The sequence below is a fragment of the Ochotona princeps genome, chromosome 8 (genome assembly GCF_030435755.1).
Source record: "Ochotona princeps isolate mOchPri1 chromosome 8, mOchPri1.hap1, whole genome shotgun sequence".
Classification (NCBI taxonomy): domain Eukaryota; kingdom Metazoa; phylum Chordata; class Mammalia; order Lagomorpha; family Ochotonidae; genus Ochotona; species Ochotona princeps.
The window spans coordinates 59970226-59987049 of NC_080839.1; the positions used below are offsets into that span (position 1 = coordinate 59970226).

Sequence of the window (16824 nt, forward strand, 5' to 3'; positions counted from 1 at the left end):
AGTGGGTGAGGGCTGTGAGGAGTGGCTCTTCAAGAGACAGGCTTAGCTACCCCAATATCATAGCTGGGCCCTACAAGAGAGCTTGTCTTGTCTTTGTTGGGAGGATTCATGTTTAGTTTGGAAGCATCTTAGGATGCCTGATCTCCTTAGTGTGTCCACTCATTCTTCTCTAGCATGGGGCTGGGCTTGGTGATTGGCAGCTGGCACAAGAACTCATGTGGGGACTCCATAGAGGCTAGTGATACAGCTTCCTTCCCTCTCACCTTATTCCAGAATGGGATTTTGCTGGGCCAAACCCATGCATTGGGAAAGTGGCCAGGATTCTGTGATACTGATTGGGACTGGCTTCCCATTTTGCCTCCTGTGAACAGGACTTGGAGCCAATACCATGTGCCTACCTCTCTGTCTATCCATGTTCCATTTCAGTCTATCATTTATTCAGTCATTTATTTGGGATCCTATTTTGGTTAAACACTACACAAGATGCAACAGACATAATAGCTTGGTTGTTACTCTGAAAGGAAACCATCAGATTGTTTGATAAGCTCACTGGCAGAGTCATGATCAGATACCATGTGAATCCTTAGGAGAGGCCCCGGTCCAGACTTTGTTGTCTAGAATGGCTTCCTGAAGGAAGCCACGATATGGACTTTGCAATTAGGAAGAGGAAAGGGACCCGCCAGGCAGAATAAGCAAAACATGTGAAGGCAGAGTGGGAAAGGGAGCAGCCAGCTGGGAGAAAAGTCCCAAACCCTTCACCCGCCCCAGGAACCTGCATTGATATCACAGCTTTGTCATTGGCCCGTAGGAAACTTGTGCCGCTGCACAGGCTACAGACCCATTCTACAAGGCTTCCGGACTTTTGCCCAGGTAAGTGGAGGCCCTAGCACTGCTTAAGAATCACACTCAGGAGGGATGCCAAGGGTCTCTAGTCACAGATGGCCAGCTACTGTGTCCTGCAGAGGAGTGGTATCTGCCATTCCTTGCAGGGAGGGGTTCGTAACCATAGAGGGGGCTTTCACCTGCTTCCTGGAGGAGGCACAATGCCTAGGAACTGGTTTCCTTGGTGCCTTCAGGCTTAGCAGCTTCCCTAGGAGACAGGCAGACACAGCTTGTGGCCCAAGTGCTGAACCTGGCATTTAATAACAACCCAGCTGAGCTCAGCACATGTGCCTCCCTTCTCTCCCCCTCTGCAAGCTGCCTTCTGCAATTGGCACTTGACTGGGTTTATGAAACTGAGGATTCTCTCTCCAGATAGTTTGGGAACCACTACCATGCTCATATAATCCGCTGTGAGAAACCACAGCTGAGAGTGTAGGTGTTGATTACATGGCTCCATACACCTGTCATCTGGCAAGAGGACAGAGAGCTGGCCTTCCCCTCCCTGGTTTAATCCTCTTTTCTCCCTGATTCTTCAATTGGGTTGAGTTAATCCCAGCTGTAATTAAACCATCATCATACATGTGATTTGGATCCAGGGGAGAATTATAGATGCTTTTGACTCACCGTTAGGGTTGTACTGTGTCCAAATAAGCTAGTACAGCATGGGTGGAGATGGAGGTGAAACCTTAGAAGAGTGAAAGTCGTAAGACCCTGGAGATGTGCTCTTGATGAAGAATTGGGAGGTGTGGAATTAGATGAAAATGATTAAAAGTACAAATTTAGAATCTGTAGAACCGGGTTCAAGGCTTTTTGCATCACTTAATGGATGAATGACCCCCAGCAAATTTTCTTGTTTCTCAAATGGGCATTACAATAGTACATACCTTACATACCGTTCAGCATTTGTGAACATTAAATACTTCTTACAAAACTTTTAGAACAGTGCCCAGGACTTGTGATGTATTAAATTAATGGGACCAGTAAATGATGATGCTGTTACAGTTCTTCCATTACCATCATATGACCTTCATTAATTTCTCAGGCCTCCCTGACAGCCAGCCATTGTTCACTTTGCCTAATTACATCAGATCCTACACAAAGGGTCACAGTCTGAATGGTCCCCATGGTTTCTCTGAAGAGAACGACATTGCAGCAGGTAGTTCATACTCCTTGCCTGGACCTGACTTGAGCAACATGGCAAGGGCTCCTGAGCACACTGCACAGCAGCAGCCTCTCAATCTGCCTGCTTGATGGTGGAGAACAGAGAGAGGCTACGAGCAGCAGCATGCAGCCAGAGTTCTCGCGACAGAAAGGCGGTCAGACCCCCAAGCATGATACTCACTGAAGCCCTGGCGCTTTATCAGAGCCCTTTCACTCTTAGTTTACACATACTTCTAAAACACTTAGTATTCAGGCTTCTCACCTAAGTGCACCCCAGCAAAGAGTAAGGAGTGTCTGTTAGAGGCAGATGTGTGGTTCACAGCCAGCAGCAGCAAGAAAGGAAATGAAATATCTTGGCAAATATGCCCAGTAGGTCTTCAGGTTTCTGGCACATCAGGGCTGAGAAGTCTTCATTCCATTCTCACCTTGAGTAAACAGCTAACCAAACTTAAAACGTCAATAGCTCTTTTGCAAGCCATTAGAGAAGTCAATCACAGGACAGACCACGGGCCTCTGAGTGGAGAAGGACAGACAGTTACAGGAAATCACAGTATCCTGGAACAGAACCAGGCAAACAGAAAGGCCTGCACAGCAGGTGGCAGATTGCTGGAGACTCAAAGCAAATACACAATAAAGTCCAAACTCCAGAACGATCCACTGTTGGAGGGAAGTTTCCTTACAGTTCTGAGAGTTGATTTCCAGAAACTCTCTCAGGTCCTAACTATTAATACCAGAATGAGGTCCCTTCATGCTTCTGGTGGGGAGAAGAAAAAACACACCAGAGGCTTCTGTTCTTCCTAGTAATTCTAGCCCTCTAGAGGAACCATTTTACCAGAGCCTAAGCTTTTGAGATTATCTCCGATCTCAGTCCACCTGCAGGAAGGGAAATGAACTAGCCCAGTCCTCTCACCTCTCCAGCCACTCTGTCACACCTAAGGCAGGAAGCAAACCAGCCTGAGAGAGAGTCGGCTTCACAGACTAGCAGTTATAGCTCACCTAACTCTTGGACTATAGGGTACTCCCTTCCCCCTACACTGTATAAAACCTTATTGAAGGCCCATCTATGGCAGTTTCTTTTATCTGATATATAATATTTGCCTTTCAATAAAAAATGACAAGGCATTATCAAAGACAAATGCAATTAGAAGAGGTTGGACAAACAGCAAAACCAGAGTCAGACATGCAGGGGTCACAGAAGGTGGCTAGGAACTCGCATTTACTTTTAACATATTGGTTAATCATTACTATGTCAATTAATTCCATAATGATGTAAATTTTTGCTGATGGTATGTTGGAGCTTTTAATTGACTGGGATGATACTCTGCTGGCTCTGTCTTCAGACCAGAAAGGGTATACCTAAGAAGCCGTTGAACTTGACTGGACAATAAGATGCTGGACTCTATGTTTGGTATACGCTTGCAATGGGGGAATCTCAACTGAACTTGAGCTGTGGTTATGCAACAAGGTGGAGGAATCCACCATGGTGGGAGGGTTTGGGGAGGGGTGGGGAGAACCCAAGTACCTATGAAACTGTGTCACATAATACAATGTAATTAATGAATTAAAAATAATAATAATAAAAAAACTATCAAGGTAGGAATTTAAAAATCCTTTAATTAAGGGTTTTAATGGATAAAGTAGTCAGTGCTTTATCATATGAATGAGTACTGTAAGTCCAGAGGTGAAATTTCTAAGACATAATAATAAAGAAACACAAGGGACTAAGATACCACAACAAAATGAAGACTGCCTCTTTGGATTCATTAGTAGACTGGAAATAGCTGAGGAAAAATGTTTGAGCCCTAGTATATGACCATGGGGACTTCCCAAACCAAAAATCAGAGAGAAAAAAGAGTGAATTTAATAATAGCACATAAAATTCAACAACTAGGGTACAACAATAAATCTTCTAACATACTTTTGGTATGAGTACCAGAAGCAGAGGGAAGAGAGAAGTGAACAAAACAATATTAAAGGTAATAACGCCTGAAGATATCCCAAACCATACAGCCACGGAGTTCAAAGAATACCAACGTGGATAAGGACAAAATATTTTAAAAATTTTTGACATACAAATGTTATATTCTATCTTAAGAAAATCAAAGATACACGCTATAATCTTTTTTTAAAAAGTCAGAAGAAAGCCAGGGGAAGAAAGATATGAATTACAACTGACTTCCTAGAAAGCACACAAGCAAGCAGAGAATAGAGTGAAAGATTTAAAGTATCAAGAGAAAAAAGGCCATAGAATTCTATATGCTGTGCATTATTCACAACTGAATGAGACATGAACACTTCCTTGGACAAAGATTGAGGAAACTTGTGTCTAATAGACCTTGCTTGCAAGAATTGTTGATTAAGTTCTTTGGAGGCAAAGGAAATAATATAGATTAAAAACCTAAATCTACATAAAGAGAAAACATCAAAGAATGAATAAGTAAAGGCAAAATTAAAACTTATTTTCTTACTCTTATTTGTTCTAATAGATAGCAGTTTGTTCAAAGTAGTAATAGCAATAATGCATTTGATTATGTGTGCATATATACTCATATGTATACCACCATATACTTATGTATAAATAAAAGGAATGATAGTGATTATAAAAAGGAATAAGAATCACGAACTAGAAATGTTCTGTTATTTTAAGGCTTAAAGAAAGAATGAGCTGTTGAGTGGTACAATGTTATTTGAAAGTGAACTTGAATTAGTTGTAAACATACATTACAAAATCTAGAACCATTGCTAAGAATTGCCAAAAAAAGTATAATTGATAAGGAAAGAAATGGCAGCATATTCAATGTCCAATACTAAAAACAAAAGGGAAATTTGTAAAAGACAAAAATAGGAATAAAGACAGAACAATAAATAGTAAACAGTAACTAATGCAACCATACCAATAATCACTGTTTAAGTGCTTATGTAATTTTTCAAAGTTTTCTTTATTTATTTAGAAAGCAAAGTTACAGAGTTACAGAGAGAGAGAGAGAGAGAGAGAGAGACCTTATGTATATTGATTTACTCTTCATTGGCCACAATGGCCAGGTTAGGTCAAGCTACAGCCAGGATCCTGTAACTCCATCTGAGTTTCCCCCATTGGTGGCAGAGGATCAGCAGTTGGACAGTCCTCTGGTGCTTTCTCAAGTGCATTAGCAGGAAGCCGGATCAGACGTGGAGTAACTAGGATTTGAACCAGGGCTTAAATGGGAGACTGACATTGCAGGTGACAGTAAAACATCTTTGTGAGAATCACAAAACTGAAGAGTGAAATTAAAGAACTACATAAATAAAATTTTAGAATTCAATATTAATTCAAGATGTCAATTCTATCAGCATAACCCATAGATTTAACATAATCCCAAGTAAAATTACAGTGTATTATTTTGATATTGAAAAGTTGATTCTATAGTTTGTGTGGAGAGAGAGAAGATCCAAAATAGTCAGTTTGCAATTGATACAGGATGAAACTGGAGATCTGACACTACCTAATTTGAAGACTTGTTGTAAAGCTACAATTATTGTGACACTGTGATAATGGTGAAGGTACAGAAAAATAGATCAACAAAACAGAATAAAGAGTTCAGAAGTAACCAAATATTCTCCCATAAATATACTGAACTGATCTTTGACAAAGGAGCAAAGACGCATAAAGCGAAGGTATTTTTTTTTAACACATTGGTGTTAGAACAGCCAGACATGTACATGCAAAACAGTGGATCTAAGACACAGTTTTTATGTCCTTCCCAAAAATCTACTCAAGGCACTGCCATTGAGATATAGTGGGCTAACTAAGCCTTCATCTGTGACTTTGGCATCCCATGAGAAACCCAGATGAAACGCCTGGCTTTGGCCTGCTCTAGCCCTGGCCATTGAGGCCATGCGGGGAGTGAACCAAACAGTGCAAGATTCTCTCTCTCTCTCTCTCTCTCTCTGTCTCTCATTCTGCCTTTCAAATAAATTTTTTTAAAAAGCTTAACAAAATGAACAAAAAAGTCACTCAAATTTGAACATAGAAGTAAACATAAAATATAGCAGTATAAAAAATCCACCAAAAAAAATCACAGGAGAAATTCTAAATGACCTTAGATATGGAGATAAGTGTTTAGATACAACAACCAAAAGCAAGAAATGAACACTTGAGAAGATGGACTTCCATAAAACGAATTTTTTTTTCTCTGTAAAACATAATGTCAAGAGCATTAGCAAAGCAGCTACAGCCTGGGAGAAAATATTTGTAAAAGACACATATACTAAATAAGTTCTTAAAACTTGGCAGTAAGACAGTGGAAAACCTGATTTCAAAAAATAGACCAAAGACCTGTACTGAGAGCACAGCAGTGAGGCAAGTAATCACACGAAGGATTGGACATCTTATGTCATGAGGGAATTGCAAACTGACAATGAGATGCTACTCACCGAGGTAGATGACCAAATTCAAAACACTAGCACTGTCGCATGCTAGAGTGGATCTGGCTAGACAGGATCTCTCACTCATGGTGGATAGTGACTCTGGAAGAAAGCTTGGCAGCTTCTTACAAAGCTAAGTCTATCCTTTTGTATGATCCAATAATTGCCATCTCTGGTATTTACCCAAAGGAGTTGAAAACAGACACATACAAAAATGCATGCAGAGTGCAGCAACTCCATTCTTCATTGTTAAAACCTAGCAGTGATGAAGATGTCTCCCAGTTGTCCAGCAGGTACATAAACTGTACAGCCTGAAAGCAATGGAGCAGTATTCCGTAAAAGAAGTGAGTTATGAAGCTAGAGAAAGACAAGAATGAAACTGAAATGCATATGTAGACACTTTTTAAAACTTCATGGAAAATGGGATTACAGAGGACTCATGGTGGTACAAACAAAACTTTGAAATTCATGCATAATTACATACGATACATTTTCAAGAACTCTTTTAAAGCCCCTGCCTACACGTATGGATTTCAGAAATTATTGCCTTGGAATAAATTCTGTTATGAAGAAGAAACAGCCAATATGTAAAGAATTCCTATTGCATGATACCAGCTAAATAGCATTCTAGAAACAGTAAAATCTTGGAGGCAAGGATAATGGTTGATGATATTAATGGGGAGGAAGAGTAGAGAGGAAGTGGTTTTCCAGCAGTATAGGTCTCTTCTGTAAGAGAGGACTGTGGGGACCCATTTGGTTAGACAATTGCCAAGGCCTACAGATGGGACACGGAGAGTGAGTCCTCATAAACACTGCGCACAGGAGGGGATGATAATGCTTCAAAGTAGGTTCATCCATTGTAGAAAATGTAAAATCCTGTTGCAGATGTCACCAGTAATAATGCTATATTGGGGAAAGAAGTATTTGGGGATTTCTCTGTGCATCTTCCATTCAGGTTTTATGTGAATCTCCAACTGTGAAATGTTATTTTCTTAGAAAAAGTATACAAACTCAGAACTCTGAGCTTAGTTTGTCAAGTGCAAGCTGAGTAGTATGGGGATGGAAAAAAAATGCAGCCTTATCCAACCTTGGCAGGCCTCATAGAAGTGATGTACTCACTATGGTATGTTACAATCAGCCTATCAAGGAATTATCAAGAACAGATCCAAGCTGTGCAGTGCTGGCATTTTAATGATCTGGAACATGTACTTGTGTGAAACATGACCTTCCTCAGCAAGGCTGGGTGAGTAAGGCAGAGGCCTTACTATGCCAGAGTGCTCCTGGCTTCCTGGATATTGTCCACGCCACTCCTTTTCTAAGAAAGATGGAAAAGGGGGAATTAAGCAGCATCTCTCCCCATCTCCCTTCTTCCCTGCCTCCCTAAACAGTGGGGAAAAGAGCAAGGTGGCAGAGGGCAGGTCAGTGTGGAAGAACAGGTCTAGCATGTGGTGGTGACACAGAGTGATCTATATACAGAGCCACATATGATGTCTTCATCAGACAACTGCGGTTGCAGGGTCTCTCTTGGGAAGGGAAGTGGGTTATGGGGCATATCCTTTGGGAATTACATGAAGTTGTGTGTCCCATGGTTCACATGCAGAAGGTTGCTTGCAGCCTGCTCCCCCAGCAACCAGTTACTCCAGAAACATGCCTGTAAGTTCTCCCCCCTTGTGCATCGTGGCATGACTTCTTGATGCCCGAGTGTCTGTAGAAGCCCTGAGCTGCAACTCCTGTTCCTGGAGGCAGATCAGTGAGATGGACAAATCCCCGCTCTGCAAGTGCTTGGTTCTGGGTCTGTAATGCTGGGTCTTATTTTTGCTCTTCCCTTGGCTTCTGAGAGGTCCTGAGCAACTCTGTCCCCAGAGGTTATAGCTGATTCACTGTACACTTTTTTCAGAAGAGGCTCATAACTTGGAGTGGAGAGTGTCATCTCAGGGTCCCCCGTTTCATCCATAGTGGGGAGGCCATTGGAGGCACTGAGTACTGAACATCTGTGATCCAGCATCAGTCCTGGACATCTCTGGAAGGGTCCCATACAAAGCCCAGCCTGGGAGGCAGCCAGCCAAGCCTCATGGAATAGGATGATCTAGAAGTAGAGTCTCTTCAGACCAGAGATAACCAAAACAAATATCTCTCCTAGACAGTCAGTAAGAAAGTGGCCCTGAAGAAGGAGAGTGGACAGTGATGCAGTTTGATGAAGGAGGGCCCAGCTTGCGTGAGGAAATGTCCCTGCTGCTCCTACTCATTTATCCATAGGCCATACTTTCATTAAGTAACAGAGAAGTTAGGGTTAGGGTTAGGGTTCCACTCCCAGTGCGAAGTTTCTGCTCCCCACATTGTTACTGGGCCATGCATCAGAGAAAGGTATTCATGACTGAGGTTCCCAACTTTCTGTGAAAAACCATTGCAACTATTCTTACATGAATGTCATCTATCTAGGATGGAGGGTGCTGTGGAGGAAGTGGAGGCAACCCAAACTGCTGCATGAATCAGAAAAAAGACCAAATGGTGAGTGGGCCCTTTCTCTCCTGGAGGGCTGGGATTTGTGCACTTACTCCACACCTTGACCTTATGGCTGAAAGAGGAAATCATCTAGGACCTCTGGCAGGATCTTCCTGCCCCTGATTTTCGGAAGCTACTGACCCCTGCCACAGCCTGCCAGGGCTGTGAATGTATTTGAAGAAAGGCAAGGTTGGGCCTGCCTGGCACATTAAAGGAGATGTTTTGCCCAATCTGTTCTCTTTCCTGCAGGTCACTCTCTCTCCATCTTTGTTCAAACCAGAAGAGTTCACACCCCTAGATCCAACCCAGGAGCCCATCTTCCCCCCAGAGTTGCTGGTAGGTGATGTCACAGGGTCAGGATGCTGTGGCTGAGTCCCTGGGAACCTGCTTCACTTTTATGCCCCCTGGGAACTTTGTGTCTCCCTTGTGCTGTGGATTTCAACCTAAATCTTCCTTCCTTTTACTTCCTGTTTATTTGCATTTACTGAAAGGCAGAAAGAGAGAGAGGGAGGGAGGGAAGGAAGGAGGGAGAGACAACTTTTTTTCGTTCTTTCGGATTTACTCCCCAAATGCTGCCAAAAGCCAAAGTTAGACTAGGTTGAAGGCAAGAGCCAGAGACTCAACCCAGGACTCCTACATGAGTGGTAAGGACCCAAGTGCTTGAGCCATCACTTGCTACTTCCCAGGGAGCCGTTTAGCAGGGAGCTGGAGTTGGAAGTGGAGCTGGGGACTCCAACTCAGACACTCTGACATGGGATCATCTCAATCAGTGTACCTGCTACACTCCCCTTCCTTTTGCTGACACCTTTACAAGGTCATTTCCTTCTGTTACATATTTCCACAGCACAGTAAACGTCCCTCACACACTCCACACTTAACAATTACCAATCTGATAACTGCATTCTTTGCTAGATTATAGCTCCACACAGACAAGGGTTGGGTCTCACTTGTACACTCTATGGAAATAGCAAGCATGCCATAGCTGTTTCTTGGCCTGGCACCATTCAATATATCAAGTCTAACAATAAGTTCTGTTCTGTACAAGCAGTGTATATATTTAAAATCAAAGCAAGAGAGAGAGTTATGCTCAGAGGACATGACCCATGGCTTCAGTTTCTGTATTAAGGATACTTCCTTACACCCATTTTCTCATTTCCCTTTAAACATGTGTGATAAGGTGAGTTAGGACACTGAGAGTTTGGTAAGTGCGCATTTCTTGAGGGTATGGAGCTTAAGTGAGCGGTGTCTAGACTCTAAGGCCTAGAGAACAGCTTTGCAGATCATCTCCTAGACTGTGAAGCTTTGAAGCTATCACCAGTTTGAGTTTGGGACATTTATTGCCTCCCTGCGTACATCAGCCAGCCTTCCCATGTATTCCATTCTGACATTCATCCTTCCTGACCTGTCTCTCCTCGCAGCATTCCCACTGTGAGAAACCAGGGCTCCCAGTCATTCTGGTAGCAGGTGACTCCCAGCAGGACTCTGCTGTCCATGTTCCTCCTCCTCCTGGAGGTGCCTGCTTCACCAAGAACAGCTTTCACCATCATACTCTCCACAGTGGGAGAAGTATTGACAGCCTGATGGAGCTCCTGTCTCCACCATGTCAGTTCTCCTCTCCTCTGGCCATGCATAGACATCTGAGTTCACTGCTAAACAAGTCAGGAAAGAAGCTAACCACGTGGCACTAAGCAGTTTATCAGGGGGGAATTGCCATTCCTGCAGGAGGCAGGAGGCAGTGCGGTAAGAGAATGATATTTCCTAGAGGCTGAAGGACACTCCCCAGAGGCAGCTGCGTTTTGAAGGGGAGCGTGTGACCTGGATCCAGGCCTCAACCCTTGGGGAGCTGCTAGACCTCAAAGCTCAACACCCTGATGCCAAGCTTGTGGTGGGGAATACAGAGATTGGTAAGAGTCCTGGGATAACCTTGTTCCCATCTGCCCTGCCTCCTCCTGACCTCATGCTACCCCTATACTCCACCCGTGTCCCACTGACTCTCCATAGGACACCATTAAAAGACCCTGGACACTTGGATTCCTGCAAGAACCATGCTTTGGGGTCCTAAAGACTTGGTTCAACCCCTGGCTGGTTGCGTGTACCCAAAATTACTCATCCTTCTTTGCTCTCATTGTCCCATATCTTAAAGGAAGACAACCAGAAGTCTACCAAGGGTTGCTTTGGGTAGTCGGTTAGATCCCTACTTACTTGTTGGTGTCTCTGTTAACCTTTCTAGCTGACAAGCTAGGACCCAGGTGCTCTGGAAAGGGTGAGACACAAAAATCATCCAGATCCTGCATAGTCCCTCAAGGCTCCTGGTCTAAGTCGGGGCAGAAAAGGGAAAGTGGGTGAAGCATTCAGGACAGTGTCCAAGGGATGCTGGGGGCTCCTTATAGGCTGCTATTTCTCCTTTTCCTGCCCCGCTTTAGATACCTAGAGAAGATGCCTAAGTGTAACTATGTTTGTGTTGCCTAAGACCTGGGTACTTGCCTGTTGGCGCCACTACCTGGGATGTGAGGCTCATGAGAGCTGAACAGGGAGGCTCTAAATATGCAGCTCTCAGCCCTGGGGACATTAAGGGGTAAGGAATGATGGCTCAAGGACCTTGGTCCCTGCTACTCCCTTTCCCATTTCTAAACCTTCTTTGGCCTGTTTCCACTTTGTGTTGTCCCAGGAGAAGATCATGGCATGATGGGGGTCTCTCTTAGATGACTGTGGTTTAGGAATATGACAGGCTTCAAAGCAGTCACATTCAGCTTGCAGGAGAGTCCTGGCTCTGATTCCCAAAGGATTCTCCTATATCTTGGGTTCCCAGTGGGTATTTAACCACCAAAGGGAGGGTCTGGCTTGGTATGACTTGGTTTAGTACTGCTGAGGAGCTGGTCCTTGCCCTCATATGCATAGATCAGTAGACTCCAGTCACAGTTTGTGATGCACCGGGGTGGTCAGGTGCCCTGAGATATGCCTTTAGTGATGGATCCTGATGGCTCTGGCTTAATAGGACTTATGGCCCTAGGTTCCAGGGGATAGCATGACAGCGTGACTGTTGGGAGAATCTTTGACACCCGACATATTTCTTGCTGTGAGTGGCACCTAGTTTGGCTCTAAGAGGATTTCACAAGGACTTTGTATGCTCCACAGTCAGAGCCAGTTTCTCAAGACCATATCTGCTTGTTCTTTTCCATTCTACCTTACATGACACTCAATAGTTTGGCCCCTGATGATGAGTATATGGTCTTGATGCAAGGTGGGCAAGAGAAGATATCATCAACATCAAACATAAGCCTCTCTGCTTCTTGTCAGCCTTCTTGGTCCTGGTAGCTGGTACTCAGCTGGGTGACCTTCCAGAAATTCTTAATACATGAGGTGGTGGTGTGGGAGGGAGCACAAGGGCAGGTTTTTTAACCTTTCGTATCCATGGCCTTGTCATGTGGGCCTTGGGAGTTCTTATTTTTTTTTCTTTTTAACATTTATTTATTGGAATGGGAGATTTACAGAGAGAAGGAGAAGCAGAGAGAAAGATCTTTGATCTGTTGGTTCACTCCCCAAATGATGACAACAGCCAGAGCTAAGACAATCAGAAGTTAGCAGCCAGGGACACAAGCAGGGAGCTGAATGGGAAATGGTGCAGCTGAGACATAAACTGGCATCTATATGGGATTCTGGCATGTACAGGGCAAGGATTTAACCACTGAGCCATTGCATCAGGCACTGAAAGAGGTTGTAAGAGCAGAGGAACCTTAGCTTAGCAGAGTTTTCTAACTTGATGAGCCTGGAAGGACGGAAACTTGACTTTGCAGAGCAGGGCACAAGGAAACACTGGATTGCAAGCACTGGAAGGCTCCTCGAAGTCTTTTGCCACTCTCATTTGCCTTTTTTGTATTTGTGTTAGACTTTCCTGTTTTTCTGACTGTTCTACCCCAACACTGAAAGGTGCCTATTCTTAGCCTTAAGATCTGATTAAGCTACTTACTTTCTCTGGGCTTCAATTTCTCCACAGAAAACCTTGGCACCTCATAAGATTGTTATGAAAATTAAGATTTAGTAAAAAGTGCTTTAGGAGAGTTTCTGGCTCATTTTAGTATCCCGTGTATGTTTGAATTTGTTTTCTTTACATTTGGTTAGGTTTTTGTTGGGAGGGGGGAGTTTGAGAAAGACACAGGCTCAGGACTGACAGTTGAAGACTGTGCCTTATCCCATCACCTTTCCCACTGCATTGCTTAACTGCAAGACATGCATGGGACACACTGTGACTGTGTTGTGTAATTCTCTGTGTGATGGTGGGATCACTGCTGGGGTCTGGCCTGGCGAGACCACAGTTGACCTACAACTCAGGCATCTCGTGTTGCTCCAGGCATTGAGATGAAGTTTAAGAACATGCTGTACCCCCTGATTGTCTGCCCAGCCTGGATTCCCGAGCTGAATTCTGTGGAACATGGGCCTGAGGGTAAGGGACCACAGAGGGACTGGGATGTTTGCCAATGGTGTGTCATGGATAGTGGGTGGCATGGGGCCAGGAGGCCTTTCCTGGAGCTAGCCTTACATGAGGGGTGAGGGTGACCAGGCAAGAGGGCCTACTTTCATTGCCTGTCCTCTACCAAGCATCCATGGTGGGTGCCAACAGGAAGAAGGCTGGGAAGGTTTCTAAAGCTGTCCCCGGTCCTGATTATGCATTGGGCTTGCTTGGAGGGGCCAATGGGGAACTAGGGGAGACTAGGATTTGGGGACTTTTCAGAACAAGTCCAGGGCTTCAGTCCCAAATATGCTGCTTTAATGAGTTGAAAACATCAATTTAGAGGAAAGGACATATGTTGTAGAACCAAATCCTGATTTTTTATTCATTGTGCAGCATCAGTTAAATCATTTAGCAGCTCTGGGTTCTTATGTCCTGACTCACATAAAATGGGAGTCCTGGTTCAGCCTTGCCTGGGTGGCTGCACAGCTTCTTGACTACTGCCAAGGGGCAGCTCTTATCCTGAATGTGTCTTCCCAGGCATCACCTTTGGAGCCGCTTGCTCCCTGAGTTCTGTGGAAAAGATTCTGGCTGATGCAGTTGCTAATCTGCCTGTCCAAAAAACAGAAGTGTTCAGGGGCGCCCTGGAGCAACTGCGCTGGTTTGCCGGGAAGCAGGTCAAGTCAGTGGCGGTAAGTCCCTGTCCAGGGGTAAAGGAGGCCCGTGGACACAGAAGGCAGGCTGATGCTGGCCCCAGCTGCAAGCTGTCACCTGCTTCAGCCCAACCCAACATTTTACTGTTGAGAATTCGGAAAGCTTGTTAAAATGCAAATTCCTGGGCCCTACCACCAAGATTCTGACTCAGCAAGTATGGGATGGAGACCAGGAGTCAGTTTTAACAAGCCCCCTGAATGCTTCTCAAAATGGTGGCTTTGTGGGTCACTCTGAGACCCGTGCTTAGTGATTCAATCTTTATCTGTGAAGTTGGAGGGAAACAGCTTCCTTATTTCTTCTGCATGAACTTGGCTGAGGTTCTTAAGAACTGAGTAGAGATGTGCTAGGGGGATGCCAGCATTGGGAGGAGGGTTGCTTTCAGGCTGTGGGGAAGAAGCAAAGCCCCACACTCTGCCCCCAGCAGAAAAAGGGACCCTTAGACATGCCCCCCGCTCCCCTAAATTCCTGCTTTGCAAGTAGAGGTGCTCACACTCCCCTGCTTTTCAAGGTTCACAGCAGTTCATGGTGTGGAAATGAAAGCTGCTTCATCCAGTGCATGCTTTTTGCTGTTTTTTTTTTTTTTTTTTAATGAAAAACAGAATGAAACAAAAGGCTACTCCCACAGCCTCACTCTGCCCACACACCTGCTGTTTTCCCTCAGAAATGAGGCACTGTCAACCCAGCCAGCTTTGCTAAGTTGTCCAGTTCTGCTAAAGCAGCCTTCTAGGAAGGTGTTGTATGTTTCTTTCTCTTCTTTTCTTTTTTTTCTTTTTTTTTGGCGGGGGTGTCCATTGTGAAAATGTCTTTTCCTGTAATGGGAATCCTGTATCTGATTCTCCTGTTTTCTTTGGCCAAGTTACTAGAAGGCTCAGCTCCAAATGCAGCAAGTTGTGCATTCTTGAATCTTTCTCCTCTTTTTTTCTAGATTTGTATCTTGTATTTCTATTTTTCAAAGCTCCCTAGCTCCCTGTGATAAACCACCTCCAGCCTTTTGGGAAAAGTTTGAGTGAAACCAAGTAAGCAAATCTAGAAGAATTTTTCCTGGTTTGCTAGGTGGGTAACTTCAAAGCTGGGCCGCCAGCCCCAGTATTCTAACTTCATTCTCCTAAACGTGCAAGTCTTTCCTGTGCCACTCTCATGTCTCCATGGTGTCCCAGGTGCTTGGGCCACCCAGTGTCTGAGGGCTAGCTGAAGAGCTGGGATTTCTGGGGACAGGTTCTCATTTGTACCCTCTGCTTATCCTAGTCCATTGGAGGCAACATCATCACTGCTAGCCCTATATCTGACCTCAACCCTGTGTTCATGGCCAGTGGCGCCAAGCTAACCCTTGTGTCCAGAGGTGAGTACAAAAAGCTGAGGTCCAGAAAGAGGAACTTGCAGGGTGAGGAAGGAGATAGAAATCTCATTCAATGGGTCATTTCCTGGATAGAAAAAGCCCAGATTACAACGACCCAGCCAGGTGTCTTAAGGGTTGGGATCATGAAAGCTGCAAGAGAACGTCCCCAGTTTGCGGTGCCAGGAGAGCTAACCTTTTCTATATAGAGGATCCCTGGCATGATTTGCCCTCTCGATGCCTTGTCTAGCAGGAGGCTGTGGCCAGAAGTCACCAGCTTAGCCTAGCCAATTATTGTACCAGGAGGAATTTTGCTGACACAGACGTTGTTGAAAATGAAGTTATAGAAGCTTACAGTGGCATTGTTCTCACAAGAAAGATACGGATGCCATCCATCACTATCTAACGATTGCAATTTGTCTGTGTTCCAAGTGTTGCTTGTGCCTCCTGTGTCTGTGTGAGGGAAAGGTTGTATGAAGGCGTGCTCCTGTATATGTCCAACTTGGGGGGTGGGGATCCCTGGGATGATTTGCTGGGGGCAGTCAGCATGCAGCCACCCTTGTGCTATGACTAGAACAGCAGAAGGCAAAGCACAGTTAGCCAAGGGAAAGGAGGCTGGGGAACATCCAGAGGACACCCCACACGTTTACAGGGGTCCTCAGCAGGGGAAACCCCCAGAAGTGTACACAATTCCCCAGCCACGGCTCAAGTGCAGTGTAACCTCCCAGGGCAGCTTATTAGAAACCCAGCACCGAGGGTGTTCCTAGGGGCTTCTCATGCAGGCAGCTTGCCTCACACTTGCTAAAAGCCCAGACTCCCATAAGGAAAGCGGGTGCTCAGTACAAAATATTTCTATGAGCAGTGCAGGTGTGGTGAGGCATTCAGGATTGCCGCCCTTGTCCAATTTCCCATTCAGTGATGTTACATTGGTGACTTGAAATTTATATGGTACAAGGCTGACAAAAGTTACACACTAGGGATTATTGTTGTTGTGATTAGCCCTGTGAGCTGGTTGTTAAACACTCACCAGCGCATCATTGTGTAAGGGTTTCAGATGGGGGACCTGGTCCAGTATTTTTCTCATGAATACAACTCCACTGTTGTGAGTGCAACTTCTGATGTGGACATCAGAAGCCAGCAGATCCTCTGCCTGGCTATCTTTTGCTCCTATCATGGTCCTCTCCTCTCCCTTACTTGGTCCCTCTTTGCCTTGTCTTCACACAGGCACCAGGAGAACAGTTCGGATGGACCACACCTTCTTCCCTGGCTACCGGAGAACCCTGCTAAGCCCAGAGGAGATCCTGCTCTCCATTGAGATCCCTTATAGCAGGGAGGTAAGATGCCAGGAGCTGGGTTGTACTGTGCCCAAATTACTCCCCTT

At 44.8% G+C, this 16824-nt stretch overlaps 1 protein-coding gene across 2 annotated transcripts in view; it reads left to right on the forward strand.

Moving 5' to 3' along the window:
- XDH (xanthine dehydrogenase) overlaps positions 1–16824 on the forward strand; it is a 60990-nt gene that overhangs the window by 11890 nt on the left and 32276 nt on the right. For both annotated transcript variants that reach the window (XM_004582714.3, XM_058668118.1), the window contains exons 6-13: positions 809–870; positions 8887–8955; positions 9199–9285; positions 10712–10853; positions 13298–13390; positions 13937–14088; positions 15356–15449; positions 16668–16777. In XM_004582714.3, coding sequence (XP_004582771.2) covers positions 809–870; positions 8887–8955; positions 9199–9285; positions 10712–10853; positions 13298–13390; positions 13937–14088; positions 15356–15449; positions 16668–16777 — 809 coding nt within the window. The remainder of the gene's footprint in view (positions 1–808; positions 871–8886; positions 8956–9198; positions 9286–10711; positions 10854–13297; positions 13391–13936; positions 14089–15355; positions 15450–16667; positions 16778–16824) is intronic.